Source organism: Gossypium raimondii, chromosome 3, assembly GCF_025698545.1.
Source record: "Gossypium raimondii isolate GPD5lz chromosome 3, ASM2569854v1, whole genome shotgun sequence".
NCBI classification, from domain to species: domain Eukaryota; kingdom Viridiplantae; phylum Streptophyta; class Magnoliopsida; order Malvales; family Malvaceae; genus Gossypium; species Gossypium raimondii.
In genome coordinates, this window is record NC_068567.1 from 61,581,246 (window position 1) to 61,603,620 (window position 22,375).

General features: G+C 32.9%; 4 protein-coding genes and 1 non-coding gene across 6 annotated transcripts; 2 read left to right on the forward strand and 3 right to left on the reverse strand.

Moving 5' to 3' along the window:
- Nucleotides 1-4,656, forward strand: LOC105795335 (beta-galactosidase 5). The gene is made up of 17 exons (XM_012624917.2): nucleotides 1-356; nucleotides 453-548; nucleotides 644-756; nucleotides 855-921; nucleotides 1,040-1,132; nucleotides 1,313-1,456; nucleotides 1,549-1,637; nucleotides 1,716-1,821; nucleotides 1,957-2,044; nucleotides 2,136-2,254; nucleotides 2,346-2,510; nucleotides 2,593-2,771; nucleotides 2,858-2,967; nucleotides 3,033-3,142; nucleotides 3,233-3,457; nucleotides 3,542-3,744; nucleotides 4,114-4,656. Exons 1-17 carry the CDS (start codon nucleotides 186-188, stop codon nucleotides 4,232-4,234), a joined length of 2,199 nt encoding a protein of 732 aa, XP_012480371.1. The 5' UTR covers nucleotides 1-185; the 3' UTR covers nucleotides 4,235-4,656.
- A 4,039-nt stretch (nucleotides 4,657-8,695) lies between these two features.
- LOC105795336 (chromatin remodeling protein SHL) lies at nucleotides 8,696-11,465 on the forward strand. Its single transcript, XM_012624918.2, has 5 exons — nucleotides 8,696-8,864; nucleotides 8,953-9,298; nucleotides 9,686-9,754; nucleotides 10,312-10,447; nucleotides 11,164-11,465. The coding sequence occupies exons 1-5, from the start codon at nucleotides 8,792-8,794 to the stop codon at nucleotides 11,188-11,190; spliced, it is 651 nt and encodes a 216-aa protein (XP_012480372.1). The 5' UTR covers nucleotides 8,696-8,791; the 3' UTR covers nucleotides 11,191-11,465.
- Nucleotides 11,466-13,559: 2,094 nt separating this feature from the next.
- TRNAE-CUC (transfer RNA glutamic acid (anticodon CUC)) lies at nucleotides 13,560-13,632 on the reverse strand. Its single transcript has one exon. It is a non-coding gene; the product is annotated as a tRNA-Glu (tRNA).
- Nucleotides 13,633-14,876: 1,244 nt separating this feature from the next.
- On the reverse strand, nucleotides 14,877-18,558 carry LOC105795337 (purple acid phosphatase). Of its 2 annotated transcripts, XM_012624919.2 has the most exons (7): nucleotides 18,335-18,558; nucleotides 16,932-17,132; nucleotides 16,565-16,676; nucleotides 16,249-16,478; nucleotides 15,807-16,166; nucleotides 15,552-15,673; nucleotides 14,882-15,470 (listed from the first exon to the last, which is right to left on the reverse strand). In XM_012624919.2, exons 1-7 carry the CDS (start codon nucleotides 18,548-18,550, stop codon nucleotides 15,275-15,277), a joined length of 1,437 nt encoding a protein of 478 aa, XP_012480373.1. In that variant the 5' UTR covers nucleotides 18,551-18,558; the 3' UTR covers nucleotides 14,882-15,274. The 2 variants fall into 2 exon arrangements, with proteins under 2 accessions (XP_052484686.1, XP_012480373.1); XM_052628726.1 differs by having other exon boundaries at nucleotides 14,877-15,673.
- Nucleotides 18,559-19,726: 1,168 nt separating this feature from the next.
- Nucleotides 19,727-22,375, reverse strand: LOC105795339 (purple acid phosphatase 2). The gene is made up of 7 exons (XM_012624922.2): nucleotides 22,148-22,375; nucleotides 21,869-22,069; nucleotides 21,674-21,785; nucleotides 20,902-21,131; nucleotides 20,307-20,666; nucleotides 20,092-20,213; nucleotides 19,727-20,006 (listed from the first exon to the last, which is right to left on the reverse strand). The coding sequence occupies exons 1-7, from the start codon at nucleotides 22,331-22,333 to the stop codon at nucleotides 19,820-19,822; spliced, it is 1,398 nt and encodes a 465-aa protein (XP_012480376.1). The 5' UTR covers nucleotides 22,334-22,375; the 3' UTR covers nucleotides 19,727-19,819.

The following is a 22,375-nucleotide window of genomic DNA, read 5'->3' on the forward strand; positions in this document are numbered from 1 at the left end:
AAGCTGAAAAAACAGAAAAAATGGGCTTTTGTTGTGTAGTATTGCAGTGATGACAGTACACTGTATTATATATAATATATATATAAACAAAAAATTCCTCCTTTGTCACATTCATTTCTTTTCCCACACTTCACCTCATTTTTCTTTTATCACTCTCAAAAAAAATTTCTTAGCGTTTTTCTCTAATGGCAGCTAACTCAATTTCCCACTGTTTTTCTCTAAGCATTACAATTTTATTTCTTTATCTTCTGCTGGTTCATTGTAATGTTACTTATGATAGAAAAGCAATTGCAATTGATGGTCAAAAAAGAATTCTCTTTTCAGGTTCTATACATTATCCTAGAAGCACCCCCGAGGTAAAAACAAAATTTTCCCGGAAAATTTTCATCTCAAAATCCCACATTTTTCTCGGGAAAAATATTGATATTGGTAACAACTTCTTGTTAATGTAGATGTGGGAAGGTCTTATACAAAAAGCTAAAAATGGTGGCTTGGATGTTATTGATACTTATGTCTTTTGGAACCTTCATGAACCTTCTCCTGGCAATGTTAGCTTTTGTTTCTTTTAAAAGTTAATTTTCTATTCTGGTCCCTGTTTTTATTTTTTTCCTTAAGAATTTCCATTTTTTTTTTTGGTTTTTAGTATAATTTTGAAGGGAGATATGATTTGGTTCAGTTCATCAAATTGGTTAAAAAAGCTGGTTTATATGTTCATCTTCGCATTGGACCTTATATTTGTGGAGAATGGAACTTTGGGTAATTTATAAATGAACACACTTTCTTTTCTTTTTAAATTTTCAATCTTATATATGAAATGTTCATTTACTATATATTCTCATTGATTTTTTTTTCCAGGGTTTTCCTGTTTGGTTGAAATATGTTCCTGGAATTAGTTTCAGAACAGATAATGAGCCTTTTAAGGTAAAAGGCTAATATGTATGTATGTATGTATGTATGTATGTATGTATGTATGTATGTATGTATGTATGTATGAAACAATGCAAATTTTCTTATGGTCCATTTTTATAATTTTTTTCAGAAAGCAATGGCAAAATTCACCCAGAAAATAGTTCAAATGATGAAGGATGAAAACTTGTTTGAGTCTCAAGGTGGCCCCATCATCCTCTCTCAGGTATGTATGTATGTATGTATATATGTATGTATGCGTGTGTGTGTGTGTGTGTGTGTGTGTGTGTGTGTCAGTGTATATCTGTCTGTGTGTATGTGTGCATGTATGTATGTATGTATGTATGTATGTACGTATGTATGTATGAATGAATGATATTGATCAACATGTACTGTTTGTTTGCAGATTGAAAATGAATATGAACCAGAAAGCAAGTTATATGGACCTGCTGGTAAAGCTTATGTGAAATGGGCTGCAAAAATGGCTGTTGGGCTAAACACTGGGGTTCCATGGGTTATGTGCAAGGAATATGATGCCCCAGATCCTGTGGTAAGCATACACACACACACACACACACATATCAGATCAGCCATTGATGTTGTATTTTGAAAGCTTCATTCTTTTTTAATCCTTGGTTACAGATAAACACATGCAATGGTTTTTATTGTGATTATTTCTCTCCAAACAAACCTTATAAACCCACATTATGGACTGAGGCTTGGACTGGCTGGTAATATTTCACACACATACATACATACATACATACATACATACACTTACAAGCTGTCCCCCTTTTTCTTATGTACAGGTTTTCAGATTTTGGTGGCCCGAATTACCAAAGGCCAGTGGAGGATTTAGCATTTGCAGTTGCCAGATTCATTCAAAAGGGTGGCTCCTTTGTCAATTACTACATGGTATATTTATTAATTGCTCGGACTTTTGACCGTGTTTAACGCATATTCAAACATAGTTACGACGATATAATTCTTTAGAACATGTCTATATATTATATTAACATTCGAATCCGAGTAACATGTGTTTTTTTGTAGTACCATGGAGGTACCAACTTTGGAAGAACAGCTGGAGGACCTTTTATTACTACGAGCTATGACTATGATGCTCCGATCGATGAATACGGTAAAAAGTTCTAACCCGAAAGTATCACCGTTACAACATGTGTACCTGGAGTTTCGAATTTGTAATTAATGGTATATTGTAATTTTAACAGGCTTGATAAGGCAACCTAAGTATGATCATCTGAAAGAACTCCATAAGGCTATCAAGTTGTGTGAAAAAGCATTGCTTAATTCTGATCCTAACATCGTCATTTTAGGAAGCTACGAAAAGGTGCTCGGAAATCTGTGTTTTATGCTTCTTTGGTTGAATGTTATGATTTGTTACAGTCTTACAAGAAAATCAGCTCGTTGGTATGTGTTAGGCACATGTTTTCTCTTCCGAGTCAGGTGGCTGTGCTGCATTTCTCTCGAACTATAATTTGAGGTCAAATGCAAAGGTGACATTCAATAACATACATTACAACCTTCCGCGTTGGTCCATTAGTATCCTTCCAGATTGCCGAAATGTTGTTTTCAACACTGCCAAAGTAAGTGTCTCGGTCTTGCATTGTTTGGTTTTTGGTTAATGTAATGAGATGATAAAGCTAGATACGATCTCTCTTTTTGCAGGTCGGAACTGAAGCATCTCGAGTCCAAATGGTGCCAACGAATGTGAAGATAGAATCGTGGGAGACATTCAACGAAGATGTACATTCGGTGGATGACGAATCGTCGATGACTGTAAAGGGTCTATTGGAACAGTTAAACATCACAAGAGATACCAGTGATTATCTCTGGTATACAACCAGGTATATGAATGATTGTTCGTATTGTAGCTCATGTATTGAAATAGAATCGAGTTCATTTCGGTTACTGATTAGGTTGATTTTCCCAGTGTCCGAATAAGTTCATCCGAATCGTTTCCTCGTAAAGGCACACCTTTGACCCTCAGTATACAAACAGCAGGGCATGGCATTCATGTATTCATCAATGGACAACTTTCAGGTACATTATTTCGAATTCAGGTGCTGATTAGCTTAAAAACTTCTAAAATTGTCGAAAACTTACAGGATCGGCTTTTGGGACTCAACAAAAAAGGAAGTTTTCTTTTACCAAAAACATCAACCTACACCCTGGAGAGAACAAAATTTCTATTCTCAGTATAGCAGTTGGTTTACCGGTTTGTTCTCTGATAAAAAAACATATATTCATTGATTTTCTTTTTTTCGTTTTGCCGATTTCATGTTCAGGTTTGTTCTGTTGTTTATAGAATATCGGTCCACATTTTGAGACAAGGAACATAGGTGTCCAAGGACCAGTTGTTTTACATGGGCTAGATGAAGGAAAAAAGGACTTAACTTGGCAGAAATGGTCATACAAGGTTGGCCTTAAAGGAGAAGCCGATAATCTCGGTTCTCCGAATTCTATCCCGTCGAACGATTGGACTCGAGGATCCTTGGCAACTCTGAAACAACGTCCATTAACATGGTACAAGGTAAGCAAAATGTGTACGTGTGAATGTATGTGTGTGTATATATATGTTCCTTGACAAGCAAGAAACTATGAACTCGACCTTCAGGCGTTTTTCAATGCCCCGGGTGGAGACGATCCCTTAGCATTGGACATGAGTGGCATGGGAAAAGGTCAAGTATGGATCAACGGCGAGAGCATAGGCCGATATTGGACTATATCAGTTAATGGTAATTGCAGTGGATGCAGTTACGTCGGCGCATTTCGTCAAACGAAATGTCATTTTGGTTGTGGCGGTCCGACTCAACAATGGTAAAAGCCCTAAAAAATTCAACATCTTGAAATATGGGTAAACTACACCATTAGTCACTAAACTATGGGTAAGTTTTCATTTTGGTCACTTAACTAAAAAAGTTACAATTTGGTCACTAAAGTTTTCGAAATTATTTTTTTGGTCACTCGATTATTAAGTGGCACTTTTTTAGTTGGCATAATAATGATTTTAGTCCTTAGTGACTAACTTTTAACTTTTAAAAAACAATTTAAAAAACTTTAGTGACCAATTTGTAACTTTTTAGGTGATCAAAATGAAAACTTACTTATAATTTAGTGACTAATAGTGTAATTTACCCTTGAAATATTGATGTTAAACTTCTGTTCCAAAATGTGTTATTTTTTCAGGTACCATGTTCCAAGGTCCTGGTTGAAACCAACCCGAAATTCATTAGTAGTTTTCGAAGAAATCGGCGGAGATGCTTCGAAGATTTCGATCGTAAAACGATTGACGGCAACTGACAAATAATGAAACTATACAACATTTGGTATAACTTAGCCTTCTCCTCCATCAAAAGTGCCTATATAAGCTTTGAATGATGCAATGCCATTGACATATTTATCCCAAATCAAAGGCAAAACAAGGATGATGATGATGATGGTGACATGGTGTGACGTACCATGCTACTTGTGTGTGTTTCTTTTGTGGGGTTGCTGAAAATTACATATGGAATTCATGCTTGTTTAGTGTTTGGATTCTTTTTTTCTTTTGTACCAGTTTTTTAGGCAACTTTTATTAGGGGTCTCCTCATTACTTTTCTAGTTTGGTTAAAATATGCCATAAGTCCCTATACTCTTCACAAATTTAGAATTTAGTCTCTGTAATTTCAGGTTCAATTGTTAAAATTGTTATATTCTTTTGTCAAATAAAAAAAATTCTCACTTGGGCAATCATGTAACTAAAAAAATGACATTACAATGAATATGAATTTAACAAAATAATTTTAATAGTGTTACCAATTGGATCTGATTTTGAAATCTGAAAAGTAAAGAGATTAAATTCTTAGAAATAAAAATACAGACACTAAATTATAAATTACGAAAAATATAAGGACTTATGATATATTTTAACCTTTCTAGTTTCTGTGTGAGGTTAGAATTTCAATGGCTGCCAAAGGTTTATGGCCCACATTTTTGCCTGGTAAAGAAGAAGGTACCTTTAAACTTAGGGCTCTGTATAGGGTTTGTTTGATTCATCCCAAGAAAATGTTTATTTTTTAATCCCTAGTTTCTATGTTTTGATTATTATTGTCTTGCAATATTTAGAAACTTTAATTATCAAATTCAATAATATAGTTTCATGTTAAACAATCTAGTCCTCTGTTTATTATTTAAGTTTGCATACATCCAATGTTTTTAATTTGACAAATTTTTCCACTTTAGTCGTTGAACATGGATAAAACTTGAAATATTTTTTTGTAGGGCCAGAATTGAATTTTATATTTTCATAAGAGCTAAAATATAATTTTACTATTATATTAGTTAATATATTTATAATTTTTAAAGGATTAAATTAATATTTTATCATTTTGAGGAGAAAGAAATGTAATTTTACTATGTATTAACTTACAATTTTATGTATTTTCGAGGATACAAACTACAATTTTCTCATTTTAGAAGGTCCCTTTGACAGTGCTTTCGTCTCTGAATTTGGTTCACAGTAGTCTCGAAATTTAGTCATTTTGAATTTTATTAAATTCAATGAACAAATTGAAAAAAATCGTCAAATTCCAAAACTAATGCGTTCAAACACCAAATTAAAAAAAAAAAAAACCCAAATTCAGATACTTAATATTACTTGTCTTTATGCAAAATGACCAAAAGTATTTACTTCATTAACGTCCAAATTGTCATTTTCATATAAAAAAATGGAAAAATAATCTATTTTAAAAATCAAAGGATTTTTAAGTGGATTTTAGATGAGATTAATTTAGGTTAAGTTAATTTCTCGAATCATTTTAGATTTTAAAATTTTTATGTTCATGTCATTTTATTTTTACTTGTTTTAAATTTGAATTATTTTGAGTTTTAATTATTTTCGATTAATTTAACTTAAAAACAAACTTTTATAAGTGAAAATTAATAGCGTGATGCATTCGGTGTTTTAGTTTTCGCTTTCGGCTCAAAATTGATTTTTATTAATTTGACTGAAATTAAAAGTGTAATTTGACTTTTAGGGTTTGCTCATTTATTGATTTGTTTGAAATTAAAATCACAATTACTCCCTTCATTTATTTCGGCCTTCACTGAATGAATAATATTTATTTTTATTTAACGATCTTGTCCATAATTTCAACTTAAGAGCTAAAACGTTTAAATTAAATCTTTTTTTTAAATGCTCATATATTAATTTTAATGTACTGTAATTAAATTCTTAAAATATAATTTTATTGATCAATTGAATAATTTGCTTGATGTAACATACTGGAATATGTTTGATAAGTAGGGGTGTTCAAACGGTCGGTTTTTAAATTGTTAGAAGTGTAAAAACGAAGCAAAAATAGTTAGATATGGTAAGTTTCGGGCAAAGTGAAAGGGAGGAAGAAAACCTTAGCCACTTTGTTTAAAAATATGTCAAATGATAGCTTGTGAAACAATGAGTATTCTGGTGAAAACGGAATAAAAAATAGTTAACCAAGTCGAAAGTTATGTGAATTTCGGATCAGGAAACTTAAGTTGACAACTTGATAAACCATATATTCAAGCTTGTCATTAGTAGTTGATTTACTATACCTAACTATATTAATTTTATTTTTATGAATTTTGAATGATTTAATTAGTATTTAAAAGATTATGTTTCGAATTAAAAACCATGATTTCAATTGTAAAATTAGTAAATTCTCGATTTTAAGTTGAATTTGAATAGATTTCTAAATGGTTGAACAAGCACAAGCCCGAATTACTCGAAATGTAAAAATCTTTAACTGTTAATCGAATTGAAGTATTTCGATTGATTCGGTCGGTTAATCGAATTAATCAAAATTTATATATTTTTGTTTTTTAGTTAAAATTAATATAAAAACACATAAAAATACATTGCTAATGATCATTTTATTTTATTTAATAGTTCAAAAAAAACTTTAAATGGAGGTGAAAACAATAGATAAGACATTAGAAATATTACGTAAGTCTTGAAAGTTAACAATCAAACACTACATAAGTCCTGAAAACAACAAATATTTCGGTTAATTGATTAATTACCTGATTTTAAACTGAAGTAACTGATAACCAAAATTCCAAAAAATCATTAATTGATCTTAGACCGAGCTAAATTCGACCATTGACCGATTAACTCTATTAAATCATTCAATCGGTTATAAAAATTGATTCAAATTGATTAACGGAATTGGATTCAAATTTTCGTTATAAAAAAATTCAGTAAAAGAAGTCTTTCATTCCTTTTAATTTCAATATTGAGCTAATTAATCTCTAAAAAAATATCAAAGCAATTTAGTTTGTGCTAATTTAAGAAATGGGTAAATTAAAGATAATTAATTATAATGTCAATTTTTTTGTCAATTATACATTTTAATGGCATAATAACAAATTTAGTCCTCAATATTTATATATTTTATCAATTTGATCTTGATTTAATAAATTTAACTCGTAACATTTACACAAAATATATAGATATCAAATGCTAAGTTTATGATTATATCAATTAAAATTATGTACAGTTGACGAAAAACATTAAAACCATGATTAGTTATCTTTAATTGCTCCTATTCACTTTCGTAATAATAACTTGAATATGAAAATGGGACAATGAAAATTTTAAATTCCAAAATAGAAAAATGATATAGTTCAAGGATTAAATTATTAAAATTAAAAGGATTATTGATGCCAAATTTTTAATATTTTTTTCTTGAAAAATGAAAATAGAACGGATAAGTTTTGACATTTTAAGACAGCAAGCTTCCAAGCAAAGCTTACGTGGCAGCATCATAAACAATTATCTTTCTAGAATCGTATACGTGGCAACAACAGAATGCAGGAACTCAGCTTTTGTAAAACTAAAAATGGACCTGGTTGCAGCGAATCTGAACTCTCAGTTCCCCGTAACATAAAACGTTTCGTTCCCACACCACAGCAAGCTCCAACACCTTGTAAGAGAAGTTGAAGCGAAACCAAATCCAATCACCCGCTGACGTGGACACTCGATTATCCGTCCTTTTTACTTCCCGTAAAAACCCCCCAACTTTCACCATTATCCCAATCTTATCCTTGTTTCAAATGAGATCAACGGTGATTAAAAGCCCTCAAAGCACAACTTCACTATAATCCCCGCGTAACACCGAACCTCACCTCCCCGCCAAAAAAATAAATAAATGGAGTACAACAAAAGGAAAAGATATTAAGGTCAAATTTCATAAAAGATCCTTGTATTATGCATTTTTGGAAAATTGAGTCCCTCTATACTCATTCGATTATTTTTTATCTTTTTATTTTTCGAAATATGTATTTTTAGTTTTTCCATTACCCATGTCAAAAACTAGTAAAACAATCCAAAAAGTCAAACTTAGGAATTAAAGATGGAAGAATTTAAAAAATAATTGAGAAGAGATGATAATTTATGAGACCTTGGTTGATGGTTCGACCCTGGAACACTTTGCATAATTAATTTTTTAAAATATTAATACTTCTCTTGTGAGTTTGTAATATCTACACTAACCATTGACAGAAATGCTCTTCGGAGTAAGATACAGAACTCCCAAATGGAACAATATTTTTCGTTAAAGATCCGAGACCCAACTTGCCCTCGACAATAACTAAAGAGACTTCCAAAGAATACCGCCAACTAAAGTATATCAAGTTAGACTATCCATTAATTTTTCAAGGGTACTAAATTCACAAACAAATTATAGTACGAGGACTTGTTATAGAATTTAACCAAAAATAATTAATGAGGTTTATATATATTTTAAATTAATTTATTTATGTCAGTCCACAATCTCTCTGTTGTCCTTGTGCATGCCTTTGTATTGCATTTCTCTGAAAATAAGTAGCCTTTTTATTTTGTTCTTCCATGGTGAAAGCCAAAGCTCCAAGGAGAACTCTAGACTCTTATGCAGTCAAACACATCAACAAAATCATTAAAGGTAAAGCTTAAAGAACCAAAATTATGGTGCTTTTTTTCTTTCTTTCTTTCTTTTTTTCTTCTTTAAGAGTTGTGTTGGTGATTGGCAGCGGGGGATTGCGTGTTGATGCGACCGGCGGATCAATCAAAACCGCAGTACGTGTCGAGAATCGAGCGGATCGAGGCGGACGCACGTGGTGGAAACGTGAAGGTGCACGTGAGGTGGTATTACCGGCCGGAGGAGTCGATCGGAGGGAGAAGACAGTTCCATGGATCTAAGGAGCTTTTTTTATCCGATCATTACGATGTGCAAAGCGCCGATACCATCGAAGGGAAGTGTACGGTACACAGTTTCAAGAGCTATACCAAGCTTGACGCCGTCGGAAACGACGACTTCTTCTGTCGTTTTGAATATAATTCTTCCACCGGTTCTTTCAATCCCGATCGCGTTGCCGTGTATGTTAATTTTTTGCTAATTTCTGTGAATAATTTTGAGTAATTAGGTCATATGGGCCTTTTTTTTGGGTTAATTTTGAGTATTTAGGTTGAATTTTTAGTTGATCTTTTCAATTGATACTTTGAATAATTTATGTTTAGGGGCGAAATTGTTGAAGTTGATTTTGCTCATAGCTGGGCGTTGCATATATAGAATCAATTAATTTCAATTTTTTATAGGGTTTCTTTGCTTAATACACTACTTTTTCAGTGTAAATGCATGTAGGTTCCTTAAATTATTGAAACATTATTGATCAAAATGACAGATTTCTTGAAAAAAGAACTGGAAATTTTTGTTTATCAATGAAGCTAAAGTGTTCTGCAACTTTTGTTGTTGTACTGTTTCAGTTACTGCAAATGCGAGATGCCATATAATCCCGACGACCTAATGGTTCAATGCGAAGGTTGCAGTGACTGGTAAGTTGGGATACTCGGGGAGGTAGCTATTTCGGTCAAGCCTTAGTTTATATTGTTTTATAAGTCGGATATTATGGATGATTATATTGTATGAAGCCGTTTCGGAATATGCCGAAACGGTTCTCCACTTAATGCTTTTTCTAGCTGTGTTTCAACTTTATCAGTTCTGGTAAAAGCGATTTATTAGTTTGTTGGATAAGAATGGTATCAATTTGGCTGTTACATGAAATAGGAGCAGGAATCAGTTTGCACAATGCTAGTAGTATTATGGCTATGGTTTAATTATCAATAAAAAAAAGTAGCTCTTAAAAACCTCTTTTTAGGCCTATGAAGAAGCTCTTGTACAGGTGTGATAAATGTTAAATTTGGGACACCTAATTTTTTACGAGACGGCTATGATCAATTTTATTTAGTTTTCCAGAGTTATAGCAGCTGTGTCTAATCTTGAAGGTCCTTTATATATATTTAGTGTATGAATTCTGTAGATAAAACGTATTCAATTTATCCGGTATGCTGTAAAAGCAGTTGCCATATTCAGCACGCTACTTTTGATTCAGGTTTCATCCTGCTTGTATAGAAATGACGGCAGAGGAAGCTAAAAGGCTCGATCACTTCTTTTGCGAAAGTTGCTCGTCTGAAGGTCAGAAGAAGTTGCAGAATTCTCATGCCGCTTCCAGACACTCGGATACAAAGGTATTTCTGCTTCATTGTTGTCCTTCATCCTTCTTTCGGTAGTCATTTTACAAGTTATTATTCAGACATGCATCTGTTATCGGAGATTGAGGTGGTATCGAAATGCATCTGTCATACCCTCATAAGAAAAACTTTTAGGTTCATTCAAAATATATACATCTTGGTTGATCAATGCACAATCATTTGGCCTTTGGGAAGAATGTGGTTCAAACGGTATATTATTCTTGATAAATCGTCAGTTCATTATGCATTGATGAATTACAAACAAGGTTTTCAAAACCGGATCAATAGTTGAACCAATCAAGCTACTAGTTCATTGGTCCAACAAGTTCAACTGGTCCATACTGGTTCCCAGGGTCAACCGGTCCAATGTCCTTTTCCAGATCGGTATTCCGGCCGGTCTGGTTCGGTTCAAACAACCCTGATTACAAGATTACTCGCATTAAAAATCCAGCTTCTTTCAGAAAGTAGGCAAACCTTCCAATTTCAAACTTGCTCCAAATTCACAGGCTATATGGTCTCGCCTCACTTCACTTCACTTCCCTTGCCTTATTTCCTATAATCACCAACTCGGTCATTCATTTGCAGCGTTTTATCTGTTATATTTATGCCCGTTTTCATGGTTTAGGTTTTTGAGTTGAGAAGATTTCAGTGCCCTATCTATTATATATGTGCCAGGTTGTGTCACAACTGTAACATGGAATACTGTGTTTCAGGTGGATACAAAACGGCGTCGGAGGTGACGAGAAAACGGTACATAAACATAGCGTTTTTAGTCGAAGACCGAAGCCGGTTATCGCTTTTAACCATGCCTCGTGAGTTGATAATGGTTGAGTTGACAGTAACTGGGTTTGAAAAACCTTTTTATCACAATGTTTATATGTGTTTGGTTGTAAGTAATTATCAGGATGTAGGTTCCCCCTCTCTCCTCGTATCTGGTTTATACATTAGGGTTTGTGTATAATTAAAAACTGCTTTTTAGCTTATAAAATAGCCATAAAAATTAGGGTTAATTTCACCTAATGTCTTTAAATTATGACCCAAATTCTAAACTGGTTTCTGAATTTCAAGATATTATAATTTAGACACTTCGGACTCAACGTGTTAAAAGAAAAGGAATAATCCTTGTAATTAGTATCGACACTATTTATATTGTTGATGTGGTAGGCTTATACATGTTTAGTGTTTGATTTACATGCTTTAAATAGGTTTCACATAAGGTTTATATCGGGATTTAGCGCTTAAATTGTTGAATGATTGATGGAAAGACTTGATTGATAGGAAGGTAAAAGGACTCAATTATAACATTTTGAAGTTTAAAGATTAAATCGAAATATAAACAATGGTTTATGAACTATTAGTGAAATTAATCCTAAAATTACTTCTTTTATATAGAATAATAGATAATATTGATAATCATGTAGTAATTTTAAAAATTCAACAACCTAATCATAATTTTAAGTAAACATAAATGGCTAAACCTAAAGTGTACAAAAATAAAATTAAGGAAAGCCTATACACCGACCAAAATTTAAAGGTTAAAATATGTCTTTAAGTACATATCGTTTTCACAAATTTAGAATTTAATTCTTACATTTTTGTTACCACTGTAAAATTATTCATTAAATTCACATTCGTTACATGTCAGTTTTTTTTAATTATATTGCTACTAAATGATTTTTTTAATCTCAAAATATAATATAAACCAATTTAACAAAAAAAAAACAAAGCTAACAATTAGAACTAAAATTTGAAATCGAAAAGTAGAGGGATAAAATTCTTGAAAATAAAGGTACAAAATTAAATTTTAAATTTGTGAAGGGTATAGGGACTAATAGTATAATTTTAACCAAATTTAAACGCTCTTCTTGCTTTATTGGGTGTCTTTGTCTTCCCTCGGTTTCCTCGTTGTCTTGTTTTTCATGACTTCGACTTTAGCTTTTTTTTCTTTTTTTTCTTTTTTTGAATGAGTGGTAGTGGGAAGAAAGCAAGCGCTCTTCCATGCATACTGGAATTATTATATATTTTTTTCTTTTTGGTTTTTTCCATTGGGTTGATGATGATTGATGCAGGCAGACAAAGACATCCAATTATTTGATTTGAGATTCTGAAAAAGCCTTGTTCATGGAGTTTAAGCTCTTGAAAAACAACCCAAACGAAAACACGAATAACAAATAAAAGGTAAAAAGACATCACTAGTCCCTCTCAATTTTGAATTTGAACAAATTGGTCCACTAAAAAATTCGGAACAATTTAATCCCTTCGATTTCTAGAGTTTAATCACAGCATTGTTTTCTATCACTTTGCTCAAAGTTTGATTGGTATAATAATAAATTTAGACCTTAAAGCTTACATATTTCGTCAATTTGCTCCTAATTTAACAAATTTAGTCTACAACATTTGTGTAAACGTTGAGGCTAAATTTGCTGAATTTTTTAGAAACAAGGTTAAAATGATAAAATATATAAACATCTAAAACTAAATTTGTTATTATACCAATCAAAATTATGTACAATTGAAGGAATATATTAAGTCACAATTAGTTTTTCTTAGTTGTTCGCTTTTGAAATTGATAAAGATTAAATTGCTACGATTTTTTAAAGAATGATCAATTTACTCAATTTCGAAAACTAAGAGGGACTATAGAGGTGTTTTTACCAAAAAGGAAACTTATTTGCCGAATTTTGACATTTAACTGTTCCATTAAATCACAAGTGCATAAATGTTAAAGAGCAAACATGGACTTGTACATTAGATCAAAGAACAAACATGTTTCATCCATTTTCATGACTAATAAATTAACCAAACAATTACAAGTAGCATACCATGTGTATTTCATGCTGATATATAAAGATTAGTTTTTAACAGCAGAAATGAATGGAATTTTTAACAAAAAGACCAATTTACTCTTTGATCTAATATACATAGACTAATTTACTCATTTTTTTAGTAGAGAGGGCAAAATGCAATCTGATTCTTAGTACAAGAGCCTCCATGGTACTTTTACCACAATTGAAATTTTAAATTGAAATTAAAAGTGTGGGGACTAAACTTTCAAAATCCAAAGAGTATAGGGACTGGAAATAACGCAAAGAGCTAAGAAAAATGTATCTTCCGTTGCCGGGACTTGAACCCGGGTCTCTCGGGTGAGAGCCGAGTATCCTAACCACCTAGACTACAACGGAAAGCTGACAACTTTTTAATATTTTAAATATAAATTTAAAAACAAAAACCCGGCCACGATGAGTGGTGGTGACCACAGCAGCAAATAAAGACGAGAGGGAATCGTTTTCATTATTATTGTTTCAAATTTTATGAAAGTAAAGTAAATGGTTACCAATGTGCTTTCAATGGAATCCAATCCAATTCCATAAGTATAACAATGTGAATCACGTCAACAAAAGAATATTTGTCATACCAAAAAAGTCAAGTGGAGGTTGAAGTCGATTCATTCTGTATGAGCAGACAACCACGTAGTTCGAGTGGTGGAGGTAAATCATATATCTAATAGTAGTTTATGTTTTGGTCATTAAATCATTCGAAAATTTTCATTTAAGTCACTGAACTATTAAAATAGTTGTTGTATGGCTTTCTCTATTGGCACTGTCTGCACTAATCTAAAGCTCTCGTTCCCTTTGTTTCCTACAAGTTAGTTTGTTTTTATGAAATTGCTTTGGATATTAATTAAGAACTTGCGTACCAAAATCCAAACACCTTTCTCCTTTGATCTTCAATACTGATCGCTAAATTGACTTGGATCTAAGGTATGTTCTTAGACTCGTTGATGGGTACTGATCTACTATACGTATATTTTAATTGTCGCTCGGAGCTCGCTAGCCGAATTTTAAAAAAAAATTAAAGGACTGAATAGCTTGAATAAAAAACTTTCAAATAGCTCAGTAATTAAAATGAGAACTTTTGAATCAATAACTATTTTGTAACTTTTTGAAGTTGAGTGACCAAAACGTAAACTTATTTATAGTTTAGTGACCTTAGGTGTAGTTACCTGAATAAATATGAGTTTGATCTGCCTTGCCACATGCCATCTCTTAATAGGTCGATTGTTCTTTTTCTTCATTCTTTTGTTAGGTTGACAACGTGACATGAGGAGATCAAATGTCAGGGTATGTAAGTGACAAGTGATAGATATCTTATCAGAGTGGCCTAGATGTCTAGAGTGGTTGGATTGCATGTTCCCTACAACTTGGTGGAACAATTCTTATGGTGAAGTAGACTTAGTCCATAAATTTGGTGGCTCTCTCAACTTAATCAGCTAAGCTCGATTTATTTAAAATTATTAAATAAAAACAATATTTTATTTATCTTATTATTTCGTAAATAGTAATATGAATTTTTGGGGTGAATTGGGTCCAGATTAGGCCCAAACTTGGAATTTTTTTTAAAATCAAGCCTTAGCCTAACTTGGCCTATGGACACCTCTATAGTGAAAGAGACGTACTTGATGGAGTCAGACAATATTTTTAGAATTGGACCAGTAGTTAAACCCATCAAACCATTAGTTCTTGCTTCAATCAGTTCAACCAGTCCGACCACCCGATTCAACCGGTCTTTATTTCGGACCGGTAACCCCAACCATTTGAGTAACACATTTCTATTTTTCTACCATTAACAACCATATCAACTTTCTCCATAGCTATACAGTCGGTCATGGAAGAATATCTACACAGCTACTTAATCCTGTATACACCAACAAGAATACACATAAACTAACTGAAATGGAAATTACGAAAACGGGCCCGGAAAAGCGGAATAGAAAGAGCGAAAATTTCGGGGTTTTTATAAAAAATGGAAAACATTATATTATGCTTATTGGGAAACAGAAGATTCATCAACTCGATGCCAGATTCTGTTGAAAAACCACATCGAATCTGCTTCGACGGGGTTTCCATCATGGTTACGGTGCCAACTATAATGAGCGTGAGTTCGGTTTTTGATATCGAAAATGGCGTGACCGTAACTGGATTCTCGATACGCCGAGTACGTTGGCTGCGGCTCGCTCATGCTACAAATATGCAAGAATAATATATATGTAATGCAAGAAACTGAAAAACCAATATATATGTAATGCAAGAAAAATGGATACTTGGATACTAAGCCATCCATGTTGCCTCCATCGCCGATAGTTATGTAGACAGGCGCGGATTGATCCTTCACGGGAGTGCAAATACCGTTTACAACGTTATACGCAACGTTCGATACACGTTCCTGTAACATAAATTATATCAGCAATCGAGTAATCAAGCATGATTACAACATGGTAAATTGGTTGTCAAGCTATTACTTGTACTCGAAGTACTTTCGTATATACTAGCGGAGATAACATAGACAAAGAGCTTACAGATCGTTCGTAGGCATGGACGTGACCGGAAAATACGACATCAACTTTGTACTTCACAAACCATGGTTCGTATATTACTCTCATGGTTTCGCCTTCCATGAAAGGATAGTTGAAGCTATTATACCATGGAGCATGCATAAGAACGATTAACCATGGCGTTTCGGTCCGGTTAACTTTCGGAAATTCCTGTTGAAGCCATTGGTACTGAGGAGTGAATTTACCGTAGGCCGAATACGAAGACAACACTATGATGTATGCCGAAGCTCTCTTGATCGAGTACCAAAACGGAGAAGTACTTTTCGATTCTACGTATGGAACCGGATAACGATTACTATATGGCTTAAAAGGCGTCGTTTCACCCTGCGCAGAACCGTTATAACACAATGGACAATTCCGGTTTTTACAAGCTAATTATCACGATAAGAAAAGAACGAATACTTACGATTTCGGGGGCAAAGTCGAGTTCGTGATTTCCAACGGTCCATATCCACGGTTGATACGCAACACTTCTCTCGATAAACCTTCCCCATGTATCCCATCTTACATTATCATGATTCGGATAGTTATCTGCATACGAAAGATCGCCCACGTACAATACCGTTTGGCCTTTCTTCGGGTTTTGTTCGTAATGAGCTACCGTGCTATTCGAATCAAAAGTCTGCCCGAGATCCCCTACAAAGCCAACACAAACAAGAAAAACCCTAAGACCAGAATGTGTACCAGGCATAAAATCAAACAGTAAGCAAACATTCACTTACCGATGATACCGAATGTGTATGGGGCATCAGGACCAACTCGAGGAGGTGTCGTAAACCAGAATTTCCGAATCGAATCACCGTCGCCGACCATATAGTAATACTTAGTATTGTACTACAAACAAACAAATACGAAGACTCAATATCGACATTAACGAGACCAATCAATATAGTACAAAGCCAGCTATGTCAAGTTACTTGGAGAATAAAAAATAAATAAAACGGCCATCTTCTTCCTCTAAAACCTTATTTCATTTTAGTTGCTTTTCTCCGCTACGAACTCCGATGCCCTCCGAGCAATTGAGTTCGTTTTGCAGGAACCCGAGGCCATCCGAGCTCAAATATAAATGCAAATGAAAAAAAAAAATACCTCCAAATTTCTAATGATGCAGTGATGAATATAACCAGAGGTGTAATTATGAAACTTATAAGTTTTGACTTTCCCTTCGGCTTTTCTCTTTCCATTGCTGTTCTCACTCCAATAAACCACTGTATTTGAACCGGGTTCATCTTGGGTCACCCATGAAACTATCACTGCTTTTCCCACATGGTCACCTTGTGTTATATGTACCTTAAAATTTCAAAACAGCCCAGTCAACGTGGAGAGCTTTGAGCGCTCGAGATTAAATTGTATATTTTTATGATAATAAAATTATAATTTTATCATTTTAATAGTTTATATATTTATAACATTTAAAGAGCTAAATTAAAATTTTATCATTTTAGAAGATTAAAGTGTAAATTTACTATTATTAATTTAAAATTTTATAATTTATAAAAAAATTAAGGTCGGGCACTGCAAAATCACAACTAAATTAAAATAGGCCTTGTGTATCCTTTCGGCTTTTTATTCTTTTTTGAACTCCAATAAATAGCACAGTAAAAATTGTGCATTTAAAGAAAATAACTCGTGTGACCGACAAATATACGTTGGTAGCTACACCTTCGGCTATAGCAACCATACATTCGAGTTATTTGTTTGTCTCCGACTGGCCACATATGGGTGAAATGTCATTGGAGCTAAAGGGGCTTGACCCAAAATTTTTTAGAAATTATAATTAAGTTAAAAAAAAAAAAAAAGGTAGACTCTTCAAAAATTTTAAAACTTCTCTTTAATCCTCTTAAATTTTTAAAATTTTTAATTATACTCCTAAATCATATTTAAAATTCTTATTAAACCCTTTGAAATTTTTGAAAATTTTAAGTGTCCCGTGAACACACATAAAATTGTAGATGGAGTTCTTTGCACTAAGTCAATATTTTTTGCTTATTCTTTAAAGGTTTATATGAAAATAGGTGTACCTAAATTATGCAACTTTTTCATTTAGGTATCTAAAGTATTTTTTGGTCAAAGTAGGTATTAAAGTTTTATTTCGTTACCATTTTAAGTATCAAATAGTCAAATTATTGCACATGATATTTTAAATTAAATAAAAAATTTAAAATTTACCTCCGTATTAAAAAAATCTCCAAACCAATCAAATTATGGCACATGACATTTTTATTTAAATAAAAATATGTACTTGAATTAATGGTTGATACCTAAAGTGGTAACAGAATAAAACTTTAGTACCTAAATGAGAAAAGTTACATAGTTTAAGTACCTATTTTTCATATAAGCCTTCTTTAAATTAGCCGCGTGAGTGATTTTTTTTTTCAAATGTCAAATATGCATAAAGTACAGGGACCGAAAAAAGTTAAACCATAAATATATTGACACTCGGAAAAAAGAGAGTAAAGAACACGAACATCCGTAATTCCAAATAAACTGACCTGTTGGGGCGCATTGTAACCGGAAGGAACACGAAAGACATCACTGTGAAGGGGCATGTCACCGGTTTTCTCCGGTTTCCGGGCATAGACGCCGGTTTTTCCTCCATCACATAAAACTGCTGAGCTTAAAACAAAAGCTATAACAATTGAAAATACAACACACGGTGACGCCGAAGAAAACAAAGAGTTCGTCGATGTTACCTTCACCGCCACCATTTTTAAAATATTTTACATAATTTATGAGTTTTTCCTTGTTTTTGATTCTTTGTATTTATATGAATCTTAATTATTGTTCTGTTATTTTTTCAATAAATTACGGGAGAATTTAAGTTAATATACTAAATAAAGATTTTTTTTAGCGAAAATTAGATATTAATCGTTTCAAACCATTAACAAAATAGATAAAATTAAATAAATAAAGGGTAAACTACCAAAATAGTCACTTTTAAAATATTTTAGTCACTTTAGATGCGGTAACATTTTAGTCATTGAGTATTAATTGTCATTAATGGAGTAACGGTAAACTAACCTGATATATTAAATTATTATTTCAAATGAAAATTTTAGGTTAAATTTTACAATTGGTCCCTATATTTTTTCATTTTGAGTAATTTAATTTTTTTCTTTTATTTTAAAAGAGATGGAGAAAGGAGGAAATAGAGGGAGAAGCAGAAGAGAATTAAAAAAAAAAGAACTAAAAAAGAAAGTTAAAAGAGTATAAAAGAAAAAAAAATTGCTCAAAATGAAAAAATATGAGGATCAATTGTATAATTTAACCTAAAATTTTTTATTGAAATGATGATTTAACGCGGCATGTCAGCTTACTGTTACACCGTTAACGAAATTAACGGTTCAATGACTAAAATGTTACAACACGTTAACGTAAGTAAATAAAATGTAACATTTTAAAACATAAGTGACTAAAATGTAATCCGAGAGAAACAAAATAACTATTTTGATAGTTTACCCTTTATTTATTTATTTGAAAAGAAATTTTGGCATTTTATGATAGAATGTATTTTGATAGAATGCTATGTTATTTTAGATTTTTTTCAATAGTTTTTGGGTTATTTTACTAAAAGTCCTTAAACTGTAATTTAGATTTTAAATTAGTTCACAAAATTTAAAAATTTTATTTGAGTATTCTAAATATCCTTAATTTCATTGACTTCTGTTATTTTTAACATCTCGTATCAAAATTGGTGTTTTAAATACGCTTCATGTAATATTAGAACACAAAAGGACCTAATTGTTACAATAAAATACTAAGGACTTAGTTAAAATATTTTGAAATTTAGGGATCAATTTGTTCAAATTTGATTCATTGATTTAATAAATAAAACTCAAAATCTTCTTCATACCACTAAACAAACATAAATCCAACACTAAAAATAAGGAAAAAAAATGGAAATTTTTATTGATTTATATTTTTTGCATTTTTTAATCTAAAAATAAAGAGTTCAAAAGGGGAACTACATGTTGTTCTCATTGAGACTCGTCAACTGGATGCCAGAATCGGTTGAAAACCCACGTCGAATCGCCTTGAACGGCGTACCCGTCATGGTTGCGGTGCCAACTATAATAAGCATGAGTCCGGTTCTTTATATCGAAAATGGCATGACCGAAACTAGCTTCTCGATAAGCTGAATACTCCGGCTGAGGGACGGTCATGCTACAAGGAAAAAGAAACACATTGGCATCAATGACATCAACAATCATGCATGTATATATGATCATAAAAGAATAAAAATCTTTACTTGTTTGCTATGCCTTCAATGTTTCCTCCATCGCCGATAGTTATGTAAATAGGAGCAGATAGATCCTTCACAGGACTGCATTTACCGTTTACGAGATCGTATGCGATGTTCGATATACGCTCCTGTAATCAAGCAATTTTGGAACAAACCCCCTTCTTTTAAACAATCAGTTTAAAAGATTTGAATGTAAGTAATCGATTGGAAAGAGAACTTACCGATCGTTCATAGGCGTGGACATGACCGGAAAATACAACATCGACTTTGTACTGAACTAATAATGGCTCATACATTACTCTCATGGTTTCAGCTTCCATATAATGGTAGTTATAGCTATGATACCATGGGGAATGCATTAGAACAATTAACCAGGGTGTTTCAGTTCGGTTAACTTTCGGTAGCTCTTGTTCGATCCATTGGTTCTGAGGAGTGTATTTACCATATGCCGAATATGAAGACAACACTATGATGTATGCTGAAGCTCTCTTGATTGAGTACCAAAAGGGAGCAGTACTTTGTGATGCTCGGTAAGGAACATGATATCGATGAGTGTAAGGCTTAAACGGCTTTGTTTCACCCTGCAGCAAAACCGTAATCATGTTATCACCAATTCACCGTCATATCGGGAGTTCAATGACAAAGCAGTAGAAAATGAAGATGATATGACTCGGACAAAACCGCAATTAAAAAACCGAAACAAAGAAAAGCATCAGCGTTGCTGTTTGTGCAGGTGAGCTTCTATGGCTAATACCATAGGAGGAAAGTTGATGGTGTTTACGAGCTAATCATGATAAGAAAGAACAAAAAGCTTACGATTTCAGGTGCGAAGTCGATTTCGTGATTTCCAGCAGTCCATATCCATGGTTGGTAAGCAGCACTTCTCTCAACAAACCTTCCCCACGTATCCCACCTAACATTATCATGATTTGGATGGTTATCAGCATACGAAAGATCCCCAACAAACAACATGGTCTGACCATTCTTTGGGTTCTTTTCGTAATGAGTGAGTGTTACATTCGAATCAAAAGTCTGCCCGAGATCCCCTGCGTAACCATTTCCAATTCCAAATTCAACCACATAAACAGTACCAAAAGCCAGCAACACATACAAGGATACGACCTTCAAGGATTCTTTAAATATACAGAAAAATGTAAATAAATCTAACCATACTCATGTCGATTACATATCATATCTAAGATTCACATCCAAGTTCGAGTAACATAGCCTTAAACCATATCTAACCCACAAAAAATTGCATTATCATTGAAAGATCAAATAATAAACTACTAAGTTAGACATAAAAACTCTAATCAGTAACCTCTTAAAGTACCTGTTTCTGACCATACTTGTGTCGGATACATACCATATCTAAAACCCACATCCAAGTTCGAGTAACATAGCCTTAAAACCATATCTAACCCACAAAAGTTGTATTATCATTGAAAAGATCAAATAAACTACTAAGTTAGACATAAAATCAAACATATAACCAACAATACATGATATTCCATATCTAACACTCGCATCCAAATTCGAGTAACATATCCTTAACCAAATCAAAAACAGCAAGCAACAATTCACTTACCAATGAGACCAAATGTGTAAGGAACATCAGGTCCAACTTCAGGAGGTGTTGTAAACCAGAATTTTCTCATTGAAGTACCCTCACCAACCACATAGTAATACTTGGTGTTGTACTATAAAACAAAAGAATTGAAACCCCAATAAGCAAATTTATGAATTGAACTTTAAAAAAATGGCTATGAATTCAAAAATTTACCTCCAAGTTCTTGACAGTACAGTGATGAATGAAACCAGAGGTATAATTATAGTACTTATAAGTACTAATTTTCCCCACTGCCTTCATCTTCTCTTTGCTACCTTCACTCCAATAAACCACTGTATTTGAACCGGGTTCATCTTGGGTCACCCATGAAACAATCACAGCTTTCCCCACATGGTCGCCTTGTGTTATATGAACCTTTCAAATTTTCAAAAAAACACCCACATCACCAAAAAAATTTTCCAAATAAACCCAAAATTTTGCATTAAAAAATACCTGTTGAGGTGCATTGTAACCAAGAGGAGCTTGAAAAACGTCACTGTGAAGGGGCATATCCACAGTTTTCTCCTCTTTCCTAACGTAGATACTAGTCTTTCCACCATAACATAACAACAATGAATTGAAAAATAAAGCTAAAACAATAACAAAAGAACATATCACTGAAGAAGAAGAAGAGCTCATCTTTGCTGTTATCTTCAACACTGCGAGTGCAACTCCTACTAC